Consider the following 19,488-nt stretch of genomic DNA (forward strand, 5'->3'; position numbering starts at 1 on the left):
CTCACAGGCCCCGGAGCCTGTATAGGAATGTATTTAACTTCTGGCTTCCCAAGGACTGTTTTTTGTGCAACCCAATACAATAGGGAGCAACGCTAGTTTATGTATACACCCGCAACATGTATTTCAGTTTGATGTTTCATTGATTGCCATGTGGATATCAATACATCTTGAACTTGACAGCTTTCTGTGTGATTATCAGACCCCCTGGAAAAAGTTGTGTCTAGACATGGACAGTTTGAGTTGGAGTTGGAGCAAGCTAGCTAGTGGACTTGCGGGAAGACGGAGGATGGCGAGATGAAACGAGGCAGAAAAAAGAGCGAGATGACGTGAGGCAGAAAGAAGGGGGCGAGGTTCAAACCCAAGATGAGCTAAATACAAGCCGAGTACTTTCTCCTTTGACTCAAGTACAGGAGAGATAATTACATGTTACACTCCTGAAACTGTGAGTAGTCGAATTGAACCTGACAGAAGTGAAGAGGAAGAACCTGCACCGTTAGGTGAACGCTTTTGAGACTCACCCCAATGATCAGGAAAATGCCTAAGATGACTCTGGCCCAGTGGGAGTATGATTCATTTAGAAAGTGGATCTATGCCTTTAGGCCGATCAGTTTGTGGTATCTGGCTGGGTGAAGAAGTCAAAATATCCAGAAGTGGACTTGTGTTTTGTGTGTGTCTGCTGCCCAGAGGGAGAGGGCCCTGCACGCTTCGCGACTCGGGATGAGAGCTGTGACCTACTTTGCTCTCCGGAACAAAGCTCCGCTGAAAGGAGCGCTAATGGCGTTTCAATTGGTGACGTCACTCGCTCTGAGACCTTGAAGTAGCAAGGGGAACAATCCATCGCTTTTGTGGAGCGATGGGTAACGATGCTTCGTGGGTGGCTGTTGTCTGTGTGCGAAGGGTCCCTGGTTCGAGCTCAGGTAGGGGAGAGGGATGGAAGCTATACTGTTACATTGGGGCCGTGACCCGGATCACTGGTTGCTGTGGAAAAGGGGGGTGAGTGTAACCGATATGAAATGGTTAGCGGGTGCGCGCTAATAGCGTTTCAATTGGTGACGTCACTCGCTCTGAGACCTTGAAGTAGTTGTTGCTCTGCAAGGGCAGTGGCTTTTGTGGAGCGATGGGTAACGATGCTTTGAGGGTGGCGGTTGTCTATGTGTGCAGAGGAGAGGGATGGAAGCTATACTGTTACAAGAGCAGTGCAGAAAGCGTTATGCTGAGGCAGTGCGTAAAGTAGAGGATGGTGGACAAAGCATGAGGGAGAGGATCCCTGTGAGTAGTAGGCCTGTGCAGAATGACTTGAACAGTTCTCTGCACTTGCAGAGAAGTTTTTGGGTGTCAGAGATTTTACTACAGAAGAACTACAGTTTTTTTAGAGAAGGGGACACAGGCTCCCTGGCCAACGGCATGGTGTAGGATCTGTGAGGGCCAAAGTAGTGGGGAGGGGTGGTGGGGTGCGTTGAGGATAGTGGTATATATTTAAGCAATAAGGCACGAGGGGCTGTGGTATTTGGCCAATATACCACAGCTAAGGGATGTTCTTGGATATGGCCATATACCACAAACCCCTGAGGTGCCTTATCGCTATTTTAAACTGGTTACTAACATAATTAGAGCAGTAAAAATAAATGTTTTGTCATACCCGTGGTATACGGTCTGATATAACACGGCTGTCAGTCAATCAGCATTCAGGGCTCGAACCACCCAGTTTATAAATAGGGTTAGATGGTGGTGCAATTTCCCTTTTTTTTGTGAACAAATGTGCAATGCACTTTCCGAACTGTGAAAGGCAACAATATTCAACAGTGTCTTGTCTGCCGGAAAACCACACGAAGAAGATCAGACACCCTGGAACAGACCCAACCACACGGTCGTAATGGAACGCTACCAAGACACTCGCGTCATAATAATGCGACTAGCTATTTTGGACAACGTTGGCCTCGGTTTGTAGGGACGGACAAATACAACAATTCATGCTTTATTTCAAATAGCTAGTTAAGATTCAAGAGTTTTGGAACGTCACGATTTAGGGTAATAACGTTTTGTACGTATACGTTCTGTACTAACTTGCTGAATTTTTTATTTTGACATCCTGGTTAACGTTAGCCAGACAACTAGCGATAACTATTAGCAAACAGTTCACGTTACTAGCCAATACAGTAGTTATAACGTAAACAAGCCAACTATCAATGCCTTTGGTGTTAGCCAAACGATGACTGTACACATTTTCAGTAGCTCTCTAGATGTGTTTAACACCAAATAATGGACTACCAACAAAACGTTTGTCTTTGCAGTAAGTATGGCGATGAAATCCGGAGAGGAGCGGTTGAAGGAGATGGAGGCTGAAATGGCTCTGTGAGTACAAGAGTTCAGGCATGACACTTCGGTTACCTTCAATAAGATTGCAATGACGTGTAACTATGCCAAAACAACCCCTACGAAATTGTCTTTCTTCTCTGTCAGGACAGGCAAACAACAGCTCATGACAATCGTCATCTATTGGTAACTCTTGTGTTGGTTCTGATCCAGGTTTGAGCAGGAGGTCCTGGGGGGTCAAGTGGCAATGACTGCAGGAGACCCTGCAGTGATGGAGGTGCTCCCTATGGGTGTTCCTATGGGTATTCCTATGATCCGGCCCATCATCGGCACCAACACCTACCGACAGGTACAGAGATCTTGAGGAAAGATAGATTGAACATTATATAGGAAAGATCAATCGTAGGTTTCAGTTCGTTCATTCTATCTTCTGCTAAAAGCAAACAGAATGTGGTGTTAGCCGGATGCATCCAACTCCTTCAAATCCCCTTTCTCTCTCAGGTCCAGCAAACCTTGGATGCAAGGGCTGCCACTTTCGTGGGACCTCCACCCCCTGCATTTGTAGGCCCAGGTGACATGGTTTGATTCAGGTTTATTAACATAATACTTTGCATTCGGAATGTATTCAGACCCCTTCCCTTTTTCCAAATTTTGTTACAGCCCTATTCTAAAATTGCTTTAATACTTTTTGCCCCTCATCAATATACACAAAATACCCCATAATGACAAAATTGGCATTGAAGGTCCAAGAACACAGTGGCCTCCATCATTCTTAAATGGGGGGAGAAGGGCCTTGGTCAGGGAGGTGACAAAGAACCCGATGGTCACTCTGACAGAGCTCCAGTTCCTCTATGGAGATGGGAGAACCTTCCAGAAGGATAACCATCTTTGCAGCATTCCACCCATCAGGCCTTTATGGTAAAGTGGCCAGATGGAAGTAAAAGGCACATGATAGCCCACTTGGAGTTTGCCAAAAGCCACCTAAAGACTCAAACCATGAGAAACAAGATTATCTGGTCTGATAAAACCGAGACTGAACTCTTTGGCCTGAATTTTTTTATTTTGTACCTTTATTTAACTAGGCAAGTCAGTTAAGAACAAATTCTTATTTTCAATGACGACCTAGGAACAGTGGGTTAAGTGCCTTGTTCAGCATCACTTCTGGAGGAAACCTGGCAACATCTCTACGGAGAAGCATGGTGGTAGCAGCATCATGCTGTGGGTATGCTTTTCAGCGGCAGGGACTGGGAGACTAGTGAGGATTGAGGAAAGATGAATGGCGCAAAGTAGAGATCCTTGATGAAAACCTGCTCCAAAGAGCTCAGGACTTCAGACTGGGGTGAAGGTTCACCTTCCAACAGGACAACGATCCTAAGCACACAGCCAAGACAATGCAGGAGTAGCTTCGGGACAAGTCTCTGAATGTCCTTGAGTGCCCAGCCAGAGCCCGAACTTGAACCCGATCGAACATCTCTGGAGAGACCTGAAAATAGCTGTGCAGCAATGCTCCCCATCCAACCTGACAGAGCTTGAGAGGATCTGCAGAGAAGAACAGGAGAAACTCCCCAAATACAGGTGTGCCAGGCTTGAAGTGCCATACCCAAGAAGACTCAAGGCTGTAATCACTGCCAAAGGTGCTACAACAAAGTACTGAGTGAACGGTCTGAATACTTATGTAAATGTGATATTTCAGTTTTTATATTTTTATATATATTTGCAAAAAATGTGTAACCTGTTTTTCCTTTGTCATTATGGGGTATTGTGTGTAGATTGAGGATTTATTTTTAATCCATTTTAGAATAAGGCTCTAACGTAACAAAATGTGTAAAAAGTCAAGGGGTCTGAATACTTTCCGAATGCACTGTATATGCCATTTAGCAGACGCATTTATCCAAAGAGACTTAGTCATGCGTGAATACATTTTTCATTATGGGTGGTCCCGGGAATCAAACCCACTATCCTGGCATTGCCAGCACCTTGCTCTACCAACTGAGCTACAGAGGACCACATAGTACATTACTAGACATACTTAAAATACCTATTTTACCCCAAAACAATGTTGATCATTTACACCACCACGTCTACAGGTCTCTTCAGTTTATGCTGGTCTTTTTTTTCTACTCTTCAGCTATAACCCCAGGTGTCAGACCACCGCCAATGATGAGACCAGCGTTTATGCCGCACATTCTGCAGAGACCAGGTAATCTATCTCTACTGTTGTTGACTTCACCTCAGTGCTAGCTAAATGAAATAAGAAATAGGATCAAATCTCTACGTCAATTTAGTCTTCAAATTAAAAACAATGTATTGGGAAGCTAATTTCAAATCTCTCTGTCAGGGGGTCCAAGGATGCCTATGATGCGTGGTCCCCCTCCACAGGGTATGATGGCTCCCCCACTGCCACGCCCTCCTCCTCCCCCGCCCATGATGATGGCACCCCCCATGCAAGGACCCCCTCAGCATCCCATGGACCCAATGGGGCATATGAGCTCAGGAGGACCCCCGGTTAGTTGCTGCAGTGCCTTTTTCTTCCTCAGAGGCTTTTAGGACAACGAATATCAATGTTCTCCCTAAAGGCCCACACAGACTGTACGATTTTAGCCATCTTATTTGGCCCTCCCAGACAACATTTCCATATTGTTGGAAAATTCTTAGGTCGTAGACGATTTTCTTTGCTCGTTCAGTGCGACATGGTCTAGGTCTGCCGATTTGAGTACCACTACATGCAGTCATAGGCTCAGACAAAGTTCTGGCAGTGTCAGAAATGTTGAGCCTTTATCGTGTAGTGTGTGTGGCTGGTGTCACGAGCCGATCCCGGTGACTTACCAATAGGAACACGGCCGGCACTGAGTATGCACACAACAGTAGGATTATTGTGAATAGTCAGATTAATATACAGTGAGTGCCCATGAATGTGGATGCTACCATGATTACAGAAAGTCCTGAATTGTGAATAAGAAGTGAGTTAGAAATGCTAAATTCCCGTTATTGTAAAGGTGAGAGGTTAGTTTTTTGAAGTATGGTATTTGTGCGTCTAAATTTCTCACTCATCATTATTCACGATTCATTCAGGATGATTCGTAATCATGGTAGCATCCACATTAAAGTATGTAGAAACATTCTATTCTTATTTATAATAAACGTAACTCTAAAATGACACACTACATATTTACCATAAATGTTTATTGGGCACAACCTAATCTGAAACAAACAAAACAAAGACCAAATGCATCCAACAAATTTTTGTCAGAAGCTTGATATAGTCATTGCGTGATATGAATATGGGAACAAATACGTAACTTTTGATACTTTAACACGCAAGTGAATTTGTCCCAATACTTGTGCCCCCCTGAAAATGTACAAAAAGTGGTAATTTCTCAATTGTTCACCCAATAACCTCAAATTTAAGCTGGCAGTCTGCACTTTAACCTCCATAGTCATTGTTCGATTTCAAATCCAAATTTTGGGATTTTAGAACCAAAAGAAGAAAACATGCTTCACTGTCCATGTAATAGTTTGATTTAAATATTTAAATGCTTTGCAAGAAGAACAATTTCCCTTATCTTGTTTATGCTACATCTGAAAATGTTGACATCTGAAATCGGGCTACCTGATGGGATTTTGATAAATGCACAATCGGCAATCAAAATAAACTTTCTATCACAGCGGCCATGTTATTTTCGAGAAGCGTGTTTGATTCTGAGTTTTCACGAGAATTTTCAATCCCAATGATAATAACTGACAATCAATAGCTCTGACCTATCCCCGAGATCTGTAAGACCATGGGTTTAATAATAATTAGTCAAAGACTCAGCTTATGCAAAAAGATAGTACAGTTTATTCAGAGAAAGTACAGTTTATTCAGAGAACGTTCAAAAGTCTATTAGACAAAGACATCCACTTTATAGCTGCGCACATACTTCCATACAAACAGTAGGTATCCTACGCACATACTTCCATACAAACAGTAGGTATCCTACGCACATACTTCCATACAAACAGTAGGTATCCTACGCACATACTTCCATACAAACAGTAGGTATCCTACGCACATACCTCCATACAAACAGTAGGTATCCTACACACATACTTCCATACAAACAGTAGGTATCCTACGCACATACTTCCATACAAACAGTAGGTATCCTACGCACATACTTCCATACAAACAGTAGGTATCCTACGCACATACTTCCATACAAACAGTAGGTATCCTACGCACATACTTCCATACAAACAGTAGGTATCCTACGCACATACTTCCATACAAACAGTAGGTATCCTACGCACATACTTCCATACAAACAGTAGGTATCCTACGCACATACTTCCATACAAACAGTAGGTATCCTACGCACATACTTCCATACAAACAGTAGGTATCCTCCATACTTCCATACAAACAGTAGGTATCCTACATACTTCCATACAAACAGTAGGTATCCTACGCACATACTTCCATACAAACAGTAGGTATCCTACGCACATACTTTCCATACAAACAGTAGGTATCCTACGCACATACTTCCATACAAACAGTAGGTATCCTACGCACATACTTCCATACAAACAGTAGGTATCCTACGCACATACTTCCATACAAACAGTAGGTATCCTACGCACATACTTCCATACAAACAGTAGGTATCCTACGCACATACTTCCATACAAACAGTAGGTATCCTACGCACATACTTCCATACAAACAGTAGGTATCCTACGCACATACTTCCATACAAACTGTAGGTATCCTACGCACATACTTCCATACAAACAGTAGGTATCCTACGCACATACTTCCATATAAACAGTAGGTGAGTTTTATCTTTCTCTATAGTTCTCACCACTGTGTATCACTACCCAGCCGACAGTTCCATTCCCCCGAGATTAGGGAAACATTGAGAAATACTCCCTATGCCATCATAAGTTCCTCAGGGGCCTAGCCAGGTCGGTCCAAACACAGTTGAACTGTTCTCGGTTTTTTTCTTCGGGCCTCACATACAAGTTCAAATCCTAAGCTACGCCTTGCTCAGACAGTCTGTGTTTTTCCACTATACAGATACATTGTTTAATCTAATTCTGACTAAAACTACACACATCATCAGATTAGAATTTTATGATTCTAATCAATTTCATACAGTTATAAGGTTTCAGAGTGGAATTATTTTATTATTATCTTTCAACATATACGTTATTTTATCACAGACATATCAAGTTTGTATATAAAACTATTTCTAAGATGCATACCTTCAGTTTTTCCCGAACTCACTTCACTCACTCATAAGCAGAGGGAGGCTTGTGCTGGCTCAAGTGCAGATCAAATACACTGCTGCAGTTGACATAGCATACATCGGCTGACGTAGCCTCGCAAGCCAATCACAGAACGTGTCGACAGTATTGAAGCAAATCGTACAATCTAGCCAGGTTGATAAAGATTTAAATTCGGTAAGATCGCACAGTGTGACATGTAATAATCGGAGAAGACTGAATCCGACGTACAGTGTGGGAAGGCCTTTAAGGAAATTCAGCGTTAACTGTGTCTTCAATTAGGAATGTGAACAAGCTTGGTCAATCTTACCCCGTTCTGTTGTGCTTCATTATCTCCATTTCTCTATATGCTGTTACCATATCTTACCATCTACAGGTGGGATCGACACATGGTACACCCATGGGACACTCCATGGTGTCTGCACCCTCAAGGTCTGTGACCCAGGCCCCTCCTAAGCTCACCCCCTCCATCATCTCTGCAGCCCCCACTGTCTACACGGCTCCCTCCGGACCCAAGATACCAGACATCCATGCCCAGAGAAAGGCTCGCATGGTAAGCACACTCACTTCTACTCTTTTTAGTTGAATTCCCTTTGCATTCAAAATAAATTCAGCAACTACTTAAAATTTGCATTCTACATACTTTCCAAGTCTGCTGCTGTTTGCTGCAAATTCGCACTGAATCTCATCTATCATCATATCTCTGATTAGTTTTTTTCTCTCTCTGTTCTCCCTCTGACTTCATCAGGAGGAGCTGGCAGCGTCTGTAGCAGAACAGCAGGCAGCGGTGATGGCCGCCGGACTGCTGGAGGCTAAGAAGGAGGCCAGCCTGGCCGCCGCAGATGACAACGTTATCGGACCAAGCATGCCAGAGCCCGAGCCCGTCCACACTGAGGTACAGAACACTCTGTCTTGTTTTTCAGCCCTGGCCCTATTTAAAGGGTTTAAACTTTCCTGCATTCAAAATGCTTGTACAATTTAGTTGGTATAGACTTGACCCAAACCTTACAAAGGGCCAGTATTGCAGCAATCTCTAGAATATGTCTGACTCTAGAATCTTGTGTTTCTCTGCAGCCAGTGGATAGCACAGCAGAGGAGAAGAAGAAGGGTAAGCAAGAGAAGGCGAAGAAGTGTATCCGTACAGCCGCAGGCACCAGCTGGGAGGACCAGAGTCTACTGGAGTGGGACTCGGGTAAGATAGCTAATGATTTCAGATTACACTGAGACGATTAATTCCTAGTTCAATTTCTTTTTTAGCAACTCTAGTATTTACACACTAGGTTTGCTGGGAAGTAGCTTGCAAAAAAACTGAATAGCCCGCCGAATTCCAGAAGTTCAATCAACTTCAATTTCAACTTACTCTGTCAATTGTCCATAGGGTTGGTCCTTATGCAAGGGGGAAATTGAGAAAGAACATCTAATAGAACATAAATTAAAGACTTTCCAAATGTTGGTCTGTTGTAGACCCGCTTACTTCATGTCAAAATAAAAGTCCTGCACGTGCGCCATACCTGCAACAACAAAAAAGAAAGTTCTTGTGGGGGACTTATTTTGACATGAGGTAAGTAGAGGAACTGACCTCTTATTTAATTATTTAATCAGGTAGGCTAGTTGAGAACAAGTTCTCATTTACAATGGCGACCTGGCCAAGATAAAGCAAAGCAGTTCGACACATACAACAACAGAGTTACACATGGAATAAACAAACATACAGTCAATAATACAGTAGAAAAAGTCTATATACAGTGTGTGCAAATGAGGTAGGATAAGGGAGGTAAGGCAATAAATAGGCCATGGTGGCGAAGTAATTACAATATAGCAATTAAACACTGGAATGGTAGATGTGCAGAAGATGAATGTGCAAGTAGAGATACTGGGGTGCAAAGGAGCAAGATAAATAAATACATACAGTATGGGGATGAGGTAGTTCGATGGGCTATTTACAGATGGGCTATGTACAGGTGCAGTTATCTGTGAGCTGCTCTGACAGCTGGTGCTTAAAGCTAGTGAGGGAGATATGAGTCTCCAGCTTCAGTGATTTTTGCAGTTCGTTCCAGTCATTGGCAGCAGAGAACTGAAAGGAAAGGCGGCAAAGGAGGAATTGGCTTTGGGGGTGACCAGTGAGATATACCTGCTGGAGCGCGTGCTACGGGTGGGTGCTGCTATGGTGACCAGTGAGCTGAGATAAGGTGGGGCTTTACCTAGCAGAGACTTGTAGATGACGTGGAGCCAATGGGTTTGGCGGCGAGTATGAAGTGAGGGCCAGCCAACGAGAGCATATAGGTGGCAGTGGTGGGTAGTATATGAGGCTTTGGTGACAAAACGAATGGCACTGTGATAGACTGCATCCAATTTGTTGAGTAGAGTGTTGGAGGCTATTTTGTAAATGACATCACCGAAGTCGAGGATCGGTAGGATGGTCAGTTTTACGAGGGTATGTTTGGCAGTATGAGTGAAGAATGCTTTTTTGCGAAATAGGAAGCTGATTCTAGATTTAATTTTCAATTGTCGATGCTTAATGCGAGTCTGGAAGGAGATTTTACGGTCTAACCAGACATCTAGGTATTTGTAGTTGTCCACATATTCTAAGTCAGAACCGTCCAGAGTAGTGATGCTGGACAGGCGGGCAGGTTCGGGCAGCGATCGTTTGAAGAGCATGCATTTAGTTTGACTTGTATTTAAGAGCAGTTGGAGGCCACGGAAGGAGAGTTGTATGGCATTGAAGCTCATCTGGAGGTTAGTTAACACGGTGTCCAAAGAAGGGCCAGAGGTATACAGAATGGTATCGTCTGCGTAGAGGTGGAACAGAGAATCACCAGCAGCAAGAGCAACATCATTGATGTATACAGAGAAGAGAGTCGGCCCGAGAATTGAACCCTGTGGCACCCCCATAGAGACTGCCAGAGGTCTGGACAACAGGCCCTCCGATTTGACACACTGAACTCTATCAGTGAAGTAGTTGGTGAACCAGGTGAGGGGAAAATCATTTGAGAAACCAAGGCTGTTTAGTCTGCCGATGAGGATGTGGTGATTGACCGAGTCGAAAGCCTTGGCCAGGTCGATGAAATAGGCTGCACAGTAATGTCTCTAATCGATGGCGGTTATATCGTTTAGGACCTTGAGCGTGGCTGAGGTGCACCCATGACCAGCCCTGAAACCAGATTGCATAGCGGAGAAGGTACGGTGGGATTCGAAATGGTCGGTAATCTGTTTGTTAACTTGGCTTTCGAAGACCCTGGCAGGGTAGGATATACGTCTATAGCAGTTTGGGTCTAGAGTGTCTCCCCCTTTGAAGAAGGGGATGATCGAGGCAGCTTTCCAATCTTTGGGGATCTCAGACGATACGAAAGAGCGGTTGAACAGGCTAGTAATAGGGGTTGCAACAATTTCGGCAGATCATTTTAGAAAGAGAGGGTCCAGATTGTCTAGCCCGGCTGAGTTGTAGGGGTCCAGGTTTTGCAGCTCTTTCAAAACATCAGCTATCTGGATTTGTGTGAAGGAGAAATGGGGGAGGCTTGGGCAAGTTGCTGTAGGGCATGCAGGTCTGTTGATCGGGGTAGGGGTAGCCAGCTTATTGAAATTTTGATCGGTGGTGACATTGTTTCCTAGCCTCAGTGCAGTGGGCAGCTAGGAGGAGGTGCTCTTATTCTCCATGGACTTTACAGTGTCCCAGAACTTTTTTGAGTTTGTGCTACAGGATGAAAATTTCTGCTTAGGAAAGCTAAGGCTAGCTTTTTCAACTGCCTGTATATTGGTTCCTAACTTACCTGAAAAGTTGCATGTCACTGGGTTTACTCGATGCTAATGCAGAACGACACAGGATGTTTTTGTGCTGGTCAAGGGCAGTCAGGTCTGGAGAGAACCAAGGGCTATATCTGTTCCTGGTTCTAAATGTTTTGAATGGGGCATGCTTATTGAAGATGTTGAGGAAGGCACTTTTAAAGAATAACCAGTCATCCTCTACTGACGGGATGAGGTCAATATCCTTCCAGGATACCCCGGGCCAGGTCGATTAGAAAGGCCTGCTTGCTGAAGTGTTTTAGAGAGCGTTTGACAGTGATGAGGGGTGGGCGTTTGACCACAGACCCATTACGGATGCAGGCAATGAGGCCTCTGAGGAACTGCAGGGTCTACAACAGACCCACGTTTGGAAATCCTGTTTAATTATATCTTCCATTAACATCTAAAGGAATGTATAGCTCGACAGAATTTCGATAGGTGGATCAGTTCAATAAGTCCCAGCTTTTTTTTCTTAAATTCCCCCCTGCATAAGGACCATAAGGACAATTAACAGAGTACGTTGAATTGTATTTCTTTCGCAAGCTAATTCCCAGCAACACTAGTGTGTAAAATACTACCATTGCTAAAAGCAGCTACCTACTTACCTGTATATAGAATTGTATAATTTTTGTTTTCACTACAAACAGGCGACTGTCCCATTCCCTTTTTGTCCCTCTTTGCTCAGCATCACACCTCATCTGACTTTCCTCCTCCATCCAGATGATTTCAGAATCTTCTGTGGAGACCTTGGCAATGAGGTGAACGACGACATCCTGGCAAGGGCATTCAGCCGCTACCCCTCCTATCTGAAAGCCAAGGTGGTGCGGGACAAACGCACTGGCAAGACCAAGGGCTATGGCTTTGTCAGCTTCAAGGACCCCAATGACTACGTCCGCGCCATGAGGGAGATGAACGGTGAGCAATAGTATGTGTGAAATGGCCAACAAGTTTTGTGTCCAACCCCAAGATGTCATTTTAAAATGGGGAGTAACTCCTGATCTGAATCTTTTAATTCTGAGGCTCTGTAGTAAGTAATATCTTGTGGGAACATGGATTTTTCTTTTTTCATGCAAACACAGGATTAGCTGCATAATTTAGCAAGAAATCATAGGTAGAAAGCTAAGGAAGGTGACAAATGCACGGCCAAGGGCTACAGCTTTGTCAGCTTCAAGGACCCTAATGATTACATCCACACCATGAGAGAGATGAATGGTGAGCAGTTATGTGTGTTGAGAATGACTTCTCCTTTCCTAACACCTACCTGTGTGGTGGCACCAGTCCAATTCTCAACTGATCATAAACTCTTTTTTTTCACAGGGAAGTATGTGGGCAGCAGACCCATCAAACTGAGAAAGAGCATGTGGAAGGACAGGAACATGGAAGTTGTACGCAAGAAACAGAAGGAGAAAAAGAAACTGGGACTGAGATAGACAATGTTTCCCTTGTGTATGTATGTGCAAGTGTTTTTTGACTGGGAGTGTGTGAGAATCACACTGATGGCCTAATATAGTTGCCAGGCCACTCATCCAGCTATCTGACATGTTTTCAATTACCACAGAGTAGGGATGTCATTTTACTCATGGAACATGGTTAAACTAGGCTACGAAACACTGTACATAGCACTGGCCCTGGTTGCAATGGTTAGACATGAACCATGCCCGTATGAAGTTTAGAATTTACTGATCTCTATTTTTTTTATTTTAACATTTTAATTTGTAAAGAATTTCTGAACATCACTCAGATTTTCTTAGTTGGTATGGCTCCTATGCATCTCGAATGTCTGAAATGTGAGATTGGTGATCTCATTTATGTATATGCTATTGTGGAAACTACTTCCAATGGCAATTATGTATTTCCAGGTAGCCTCTGTTATTCATACAGCAAACCATTATTATTTTTAAATATCAAATCTAAATGTTTGTACATTAAAGTGGCTTATTTTGAAGCAGTGGATTCAAACCAATGCAAAGTTTTTAAAATAAACCAAATGTCTTGACATATTTGCCTGGCACTTACCTTTCCTGTACTCCAGCCCAGGCAATGAAAGAGGTTACTGAGGTGAGGTGGGATAGTTCATAAAATGGTCACAAGATGGGGCTCCAATACCATCTTGATTCTTTAATAAACCGACCGTTGAAAGGTAGGGTTGCTATACATACCTTGCTTTAAATTGTAACGGTATACAAAATGGACGAGAAGGTCAGCTTTTAAGATAACTGATATTGAATATTTTGTCCAACTACCATTTGGAGTATTCAACGTTACCATAGCCTGAGGCATAAGGCATTCTCAATTGTGCCATACATTGGGGAGAATATAGGATAATACTGTTGGATTCTATTTGAGATTGGAAGTATTGTGGAACTAAAACCTTTTGCCCTCAGTGCACAATTTCTAGGAAATAGCAATGTGTTAAAGCAGATTAGGATGTCTGTCTTGGGAAGTAATTGGATGATAAAGAATGCTTGTATCAAGTCTCACCAATCTAAATATAATGCGAGGAAAAAGACAGCTAGCTGAATATATTTAGATTTAACTTGAAAGCATAAATAAAGGATAGCCAGTCTGCTTCTTACGCCTTTGTCCGATCAGGGGCATCAACTGGACCTCAGCATTTACACAAAATAGGGGAGCTCTGTCTAAACGAGTCTTTTTGGCTGATCAATGAAGATACAAAAATTGTTTATCATTGTTGACGTTAAAATAATGTTATCTTATTTACGATTAACTAGAGCCTTACACTCAATCTTTACGTTTCCATAAAATACACATCACTTTGAGTTTTGGTATCGGCGGATAGACACTGCTTATCCACATTTCAACCACACGTGTGTAGAAACATCTCATTGCCTGAACTGAGGCAATGAATGCAGCCTACTAACGATGTAGAAAGGACGATTTTGCATGAACCGAGAACTTCTTCAGATTTCTAACTAGCAAATTATGTCGTCTATAATATGGAGACAGTTGTCTACATTTTCATCAGGATCTCGCTGAAAATTTGTTTTTTTGCCAAGGCAACGAACTAGATTTCGTCACCCCCTCGTTGTTCCAGTCACTCCTTACAGTCCTGTCTTGGAGGGCTGGTTAGGAGGTCATTTTTCGTGTTAGATTCACAACTAGCAATGATGCTTCAATATTTTCTAAATGTGAGGTAAACTATTGGCATAGTTTGCTAACGTTACATATCAAGAAGCGGAGGGCCACTTTAACGAATGCATCAAACATTAATTTAAACCAGTGAGATTGGAATTTGAAGACGGAGCCCATCCGACCCTTTTCCCCCGAACCTGGATATCGGAATGGTGGTAAGTCATCATTTTTGTCTTAGTTCAGGCTGCATATGTCAGTAGACATGAGGCAAGTGAAAAAAACGTTTTTTTAATAAGTTTGGCAACAAAACATGTGATGGCTAGTTTTTCGTACCATGTCTGTCACATATGGCTAGTCTGTGTGGCAAACTGAAACAGAAGATGCTGTCCAGTCCGTTGTTGCCATTAGTTACAGGGACACTGCTGAACCTTGGCCTGTCACTGCTTCGCTCAAGTCATTTGATATGGTTGTCTTTATCTGACCAACTAAATCTTATAGCTAATGCTATAAAGCCAGATCCCATGTGGCTATGCCGTTTATTAGCTCAATTTAGCTAACTAACTAGTTACGTTATTTATTTCATCTAGTGTGCTAGCTAGCTCCAGTTAGCCACATCGCGCGCCCCTCCCTTGAAATGCAAGCATGAATGGCGGCGTTGTCTGTCAGCCAGACAGGGTGATTCGGTTTTACTGGGCATTCATCACTTGCCTTAATTCGAATATTTACGTGCTGTCTACAACGTGTCATCGTTTAACACAATCTAGCAAAGCTAGCTAATATTATTATGATTGCCTTGTTAGTTGCTAGATTGGCAGCTCAAAACAGTTTTGAAAACGGACCGTCTTTTGTCTACTCCGGCTGGGGCTTCCATTTCATTAATTGCGCGCAAGCCACAGTGATGTGCAGCTCTTTTCCAACGAACGTCATTCTCATAACAAAGGCACTGGATACTAATGTAGCTAATATGATTTTAAATTAGTTAGTACTAAAGAAACGAATGTTATATGCGCAACATAATACAACTAATCTGTTTCCCATTTTCGGGCTGCAACGTTTTCAGATATAATATTGTTTAATGTCCCTCTCAGGCGTGTAGATACAATCGGTTCCAGGTAACTGTGTGTCGGCGTGATGAAGTAACACTTCAAACCGTTCCAACGCTATGCTGTCGTCTCGCGCTATAACATCACTTCACTGACTTCATGTTTTCCTAAGGTAAAAGCGCTTTAGACTTGATGGTTAGTCATAGCTGTGCAACTTGAAATGGCCTTTTATTGAATGGAGTGATTGGCCTGCCAACTCCATTTTGATATATTGTCTACTCCCCTGGAGTTATGCCGCGTTCACGTGCTAGTCAGATCTAGGAAACTCGGAAATGTCTGACTTCCTATATCTGACTAGCACGTGAACGTGTCATTATTCTTACATACATCTGTGTTTGCAATAGACATGGGTTTTGCATACCAGTGGAACAGGTCGTTCTACCAGAGAATATGGTGGTTTATGATCAGAGGATACAAATCCCCTCCATCCACGAGTCTCCTGCTCTCAAGACTGACAATTAGTAATCTGGGTTAGGTCCCAAGACTGGCTCTTTGCCACAGCATAGGGTATTTCTGTCATTAATGATCAATCCATCATTAATCTACCCAACTGCAGTGGACCCAGTATGTTAAAGTTGAAACAGGCTGAACTAGTGCTTAGCTTCAGATTATGTCACCTATGTTTATTCTCAGACTGTACATTACATTTCCCTTGGAAAACTAGGAATAGCCAGGCCTATTTTATGCTTATGTATTCTCTAATGCCTGGCCAAACAAGGCATGTGTGTCATTACTGCTTTTTCCTTTATGGAACTAAATCTTATGGTCTTCATTCTGGCTCTGTTGGATTGACTCACTGGCTTCAGATAGATAGTTGGTTCCATGTTCTAGAGAAGCATTACTGTGTTGTCAGTCCTGAGTCTAAAACTTCGCTCAAGGCTATAGTTTAGCCTCCATCTCACAATCTCAAGACCCATTGGTTACGTTGACCTCCCTGGTCTGAACCCTTTCCAAGTATCCTTGTATGTTGTCATTCAGATTCCATGTCCAGCTGGTGTAGCGTATCTTGGCCTGCTCTCCCCAATAGTCAGTTTGAGGATTAGCTCTGCCTCCAGTGTGAGCAGCAGTGGGCGATCAAGGTGTTTAATTACAAACCCAGCATCTTCATAACTCTGTCTGGCAGGAGCTGTGCGTTTCAGAGATTGAATGAGACTAAGACTGAGTGCCTGTGTGTCTGTGTGTGTATACCATACAGAGACTGAGACCGAGTGTGTGTCTGTGTGTATACCATACAGAGACTGAGACCGAGTGTGTGTCTGTGTGTATACCATACAGAGACTGAGACCGAGTGTGTGTCTGTGTGTATACCATACAGAGACTGAGCGACTGGGACCGAGTGTGTGTCTGTGTGTATACCATACAGAGACTGAGACCGAGTGTGTGTCTGTGTGTATACCATACAGAGACTGAGCGACTGGGACCGAGTGTGTGTCTGTGTGTGTATACCATACAGAGACTGAGACCGAGTGTGTGTCTGTGTGTATACCATACAGAGACTGAGACCGAGTGTGTGTCTGTGTGTGTATACCATACAGAGACTGAGACCGAGTGTGTGTCTGTGTGTATACCATACAGAGACTGAGCGACTGAGACCGAGTGTGTGTATACTGTACTGTGACTGAGACGGAGACAGAAAAATACTGTTTGTGTCTTTGTTTCGGACAGACTGTTTATTTACAGCTGTTGGATGGACTCACTGGCTACATACCTAATTGATTTCCGTTTAATCGTCTCATGTACGGTCACTTGCAATGTTCGGTAAGAGGAAAATCAATGCAGACTGATGGTAATGTTGTGTTAAGAGCCTTTTACGGTTGGACATTACATTTGCCGAACGAGTTATTCTGCTTCCTTTGCGTTGTTGGCGCAGTGTGCAGCCGGCTGCAGTTCAATGTGTGTGTGGTTTTTCTGTACGCATTTGGATTTGTAGTAAGACTATTATAAAGATTAGGCTTCCGTTGCAGCACAAATTAGCCTATCCCAGCCCCAACTGAACTCAAATGCTAGTTGTTTTCAACACACTTGATTTAATGTAAATGCTCCCCTAGGATGCTCACTTGCCGACAGGAGAATGAAATGCTTGGCCTGTGGCTGCCAACAGCTGAATGATAGGGGGCTCTTACTGTACAGAAAGGAACTCTCTAATAATACATCCTTTTTATTTATGCATCATGCCCTGATGTGCTCTGGATAATTTAATCCTATTGAAGCTTGTTCCCAGCTGTTGTCCCTTCTTGCTACCATTGATGACCTGAGGAGTTGAAGTGGTAAGGGAAGTGCCTCAGTACACACACACACACACACTCCCTCCCTGTCCTCGGTGCACCAGCGTTATTATCGCAAGAAAACATGAGAGGAATGGTTGATTTTGATGTTTGTCAGAATCAGCACTGCTGTTGTTACATAACCTCACATTCTATTCCACTATTCCCTTCCCCCCCTTTGCCACTTGGGCTGCACAAATTACATAAAGATGTCCTCAATGTACAAATTTGGTAGGGATAGAGAGAGACCCTAGACAGGAAGATGGAGAGAAAGGTAAAAAGCAAAGAGTTGGCACAGCAGGGCCACGCCCACCAATAATCCTCTCCATCGCTTCCTGTTTACTGTGAGGCCCTCCTACTCCCTTCCTCTCTACCCTCATCTCTTGCTCACTCTATCTTCCCTAGAGATAGACACCTGTGTGGATCTGCCTGTAATGGAGAACAAACACAATACACACACAAATCAATGGCTGCTTACAGACTCTGGCGTTCTGGCCACACCACCTCTGTCATTGGCCACTGGTTTGGTTCTTCACTGACCGATCATTATTTGATCACATACCGTATAATGAGAAACGAAACAAGCCTGGCTGCATTAGCAACAACGTTCAGTCACAAAGCAAGCGGTTTATGTTTGAGCTGAATTGAGGATGTGGAGAGCGGCACGGGGGGACTGGTTTAGGCAGGGCACAGCTCGTTGTCAGGGGTGACGGTCAGACAGTCCCCCTGTGTGCTCAGTGCTGCTCTCTGCTCGTCTCTACTTCCCCCTGCATGTGGACTCACCGTGGGGACAGATGTTTAGAAAGATCTAGTTTGACCACCTCGGAGCACTACTACGCCTATTGTTTGTCCTGTGTGCTTTATTCAGTGGGATATTGTTCAAGCAGATCGCCAAAATGTGAGTGCTCCATGTAGCCTAGTGTAGGCTATGTTATGGACTCATAACCCTAACCGACACGCAACACAGGTCATCACCTCAACTAGCTGTCTGCTAGTTTTATTTATTAAATGAAAATTATTTTTTCCTACAGTGATAATGGTGAATTGAATTACCACTAGGCTACAGCCAGGGGGCTGTTTAGCTGAGCATGTTAACATGTTGAGCATCTTTCAAGCTGCTCTCAAAGCAGGCCCTTTAGAAAGGTGTGCGTCTCATATGAGCCATCACTATGTTATTACCAGGCACTTTCTGCTGTACCTCATGCCATGTGAATAGTAAAGGGATCTTTGATCCCTGGTAGGTCTAGAGGTGAGCTATAAGCTGAGCTAAAGAGGCCTGACTGGGGACACCAGCCCTGTCCCTGACCCCTTTCCCAGGGCCTAAAGCTGGAACTGGGCTCACAGGGCTGCTGCTGACAGCTTGGGGGCAAGGGGCGTCACAGAGTCCCGCCTCAGGCCAGAGAAGGTCTGGGTGAGGGCACTGCCTCACGCCCTGTCACCCATCATCTCCTCTAACTCCCTCATAGAGGAGAAGCCAGCCGGCACCAGCCACGCCCAACGTGCGCGCACACACACACACTACTCACCCTGGAGACTCTTTAATGGGTGCTTAACATTAGATCTCTGTGCTAATACTGTGTACGATCAGATATGGTTTATTTACAGTACATTAACCTGTATACAAACCTACGACTTTCTTCCCTTCCCCCTTTCACTACTCCTCTCTC

The 19,488-nt window shown here is 43.7% G+C and overlaps 2 protein-coding genes across 4 annotated transcripts in view; both read left to right on the top strand.

The window, feature by feature from the left end:
* The first annotated feature begins 838 nt into the window (after positions 1-838).
* rbm42 (RNA binding motif protein 42) lies at positions 839-13,359 on the top strand. Of its 3 annotated transcripts, none has more exons than XM_065008431.1 (11): positions 839-917; positions 2,292-2,352; positions 2,527-2,662; positions 2,815-2,884; positions 4,442-4,513; positions 4,652-4,818; positions 7,958-8,134; positions 8,330-8,476; positions 8,656-8,773; positions 12,082-12,276; positions 12,679-13,359. In XM_065008431.1, the coding sequence occupies exons 1-11, from the start codon at positions 854-856 to the stop codon at positions 12,789-12,791; spliced, it is 1,320 nt and encodes a 439-aa protein (XP_064864503.1). In that variant the 5' UTR covers positions 839-853; the 3' UTR covers positions 12,792-13,359. The 3 variants fall into 3 exon arrangements, with proteins under 3 accessions (XP_064864503.1, XP_029478791.2, XP_064864510.1); XM_029622931.2 differs by lacking the exon at positions 839-917 and adding an exon at positions 1,937-2,028; XM_065008438.1 differs by lacking the exon at positions 839-917 and adding an exon at positions 1,949-2,041.
* Positions 13,360-14,184: 825 nt separating this feature from the next.
* Positions 14,185-19,488, top strand: part of LOC115114049 (rho GTPase-activating protein 33-like) — a 51,719-nt gene continuing 46,415 nt past the window's right edge. The window contains 1 exon segment of the mRNA XM_065008448.1: positions 14,185-14,669. Coding sequence (XP_064864520.1) covers positions 14,664-14,669 — 6 coding nt within the window. The 5' untranslated portion in view covers positions 14,185-14,663.

This window comes from Oncorhynchus nerka, linkage group LG3 (assembly GCF_034236695.1).
Source record: "Oncorhynchus nerka isolate Pitt River linkage group LG3, Oner_Uvic_2.0, whole genome shotgun sequence".
Classification (NCBI taxonomy): domain Eukaryota; kingdom Metazoa; phylum Chordata; class Actinopteri; order Salmoniformes; family Salmonidae; genus Oncorhynchus; species Oncorhynchus nerka.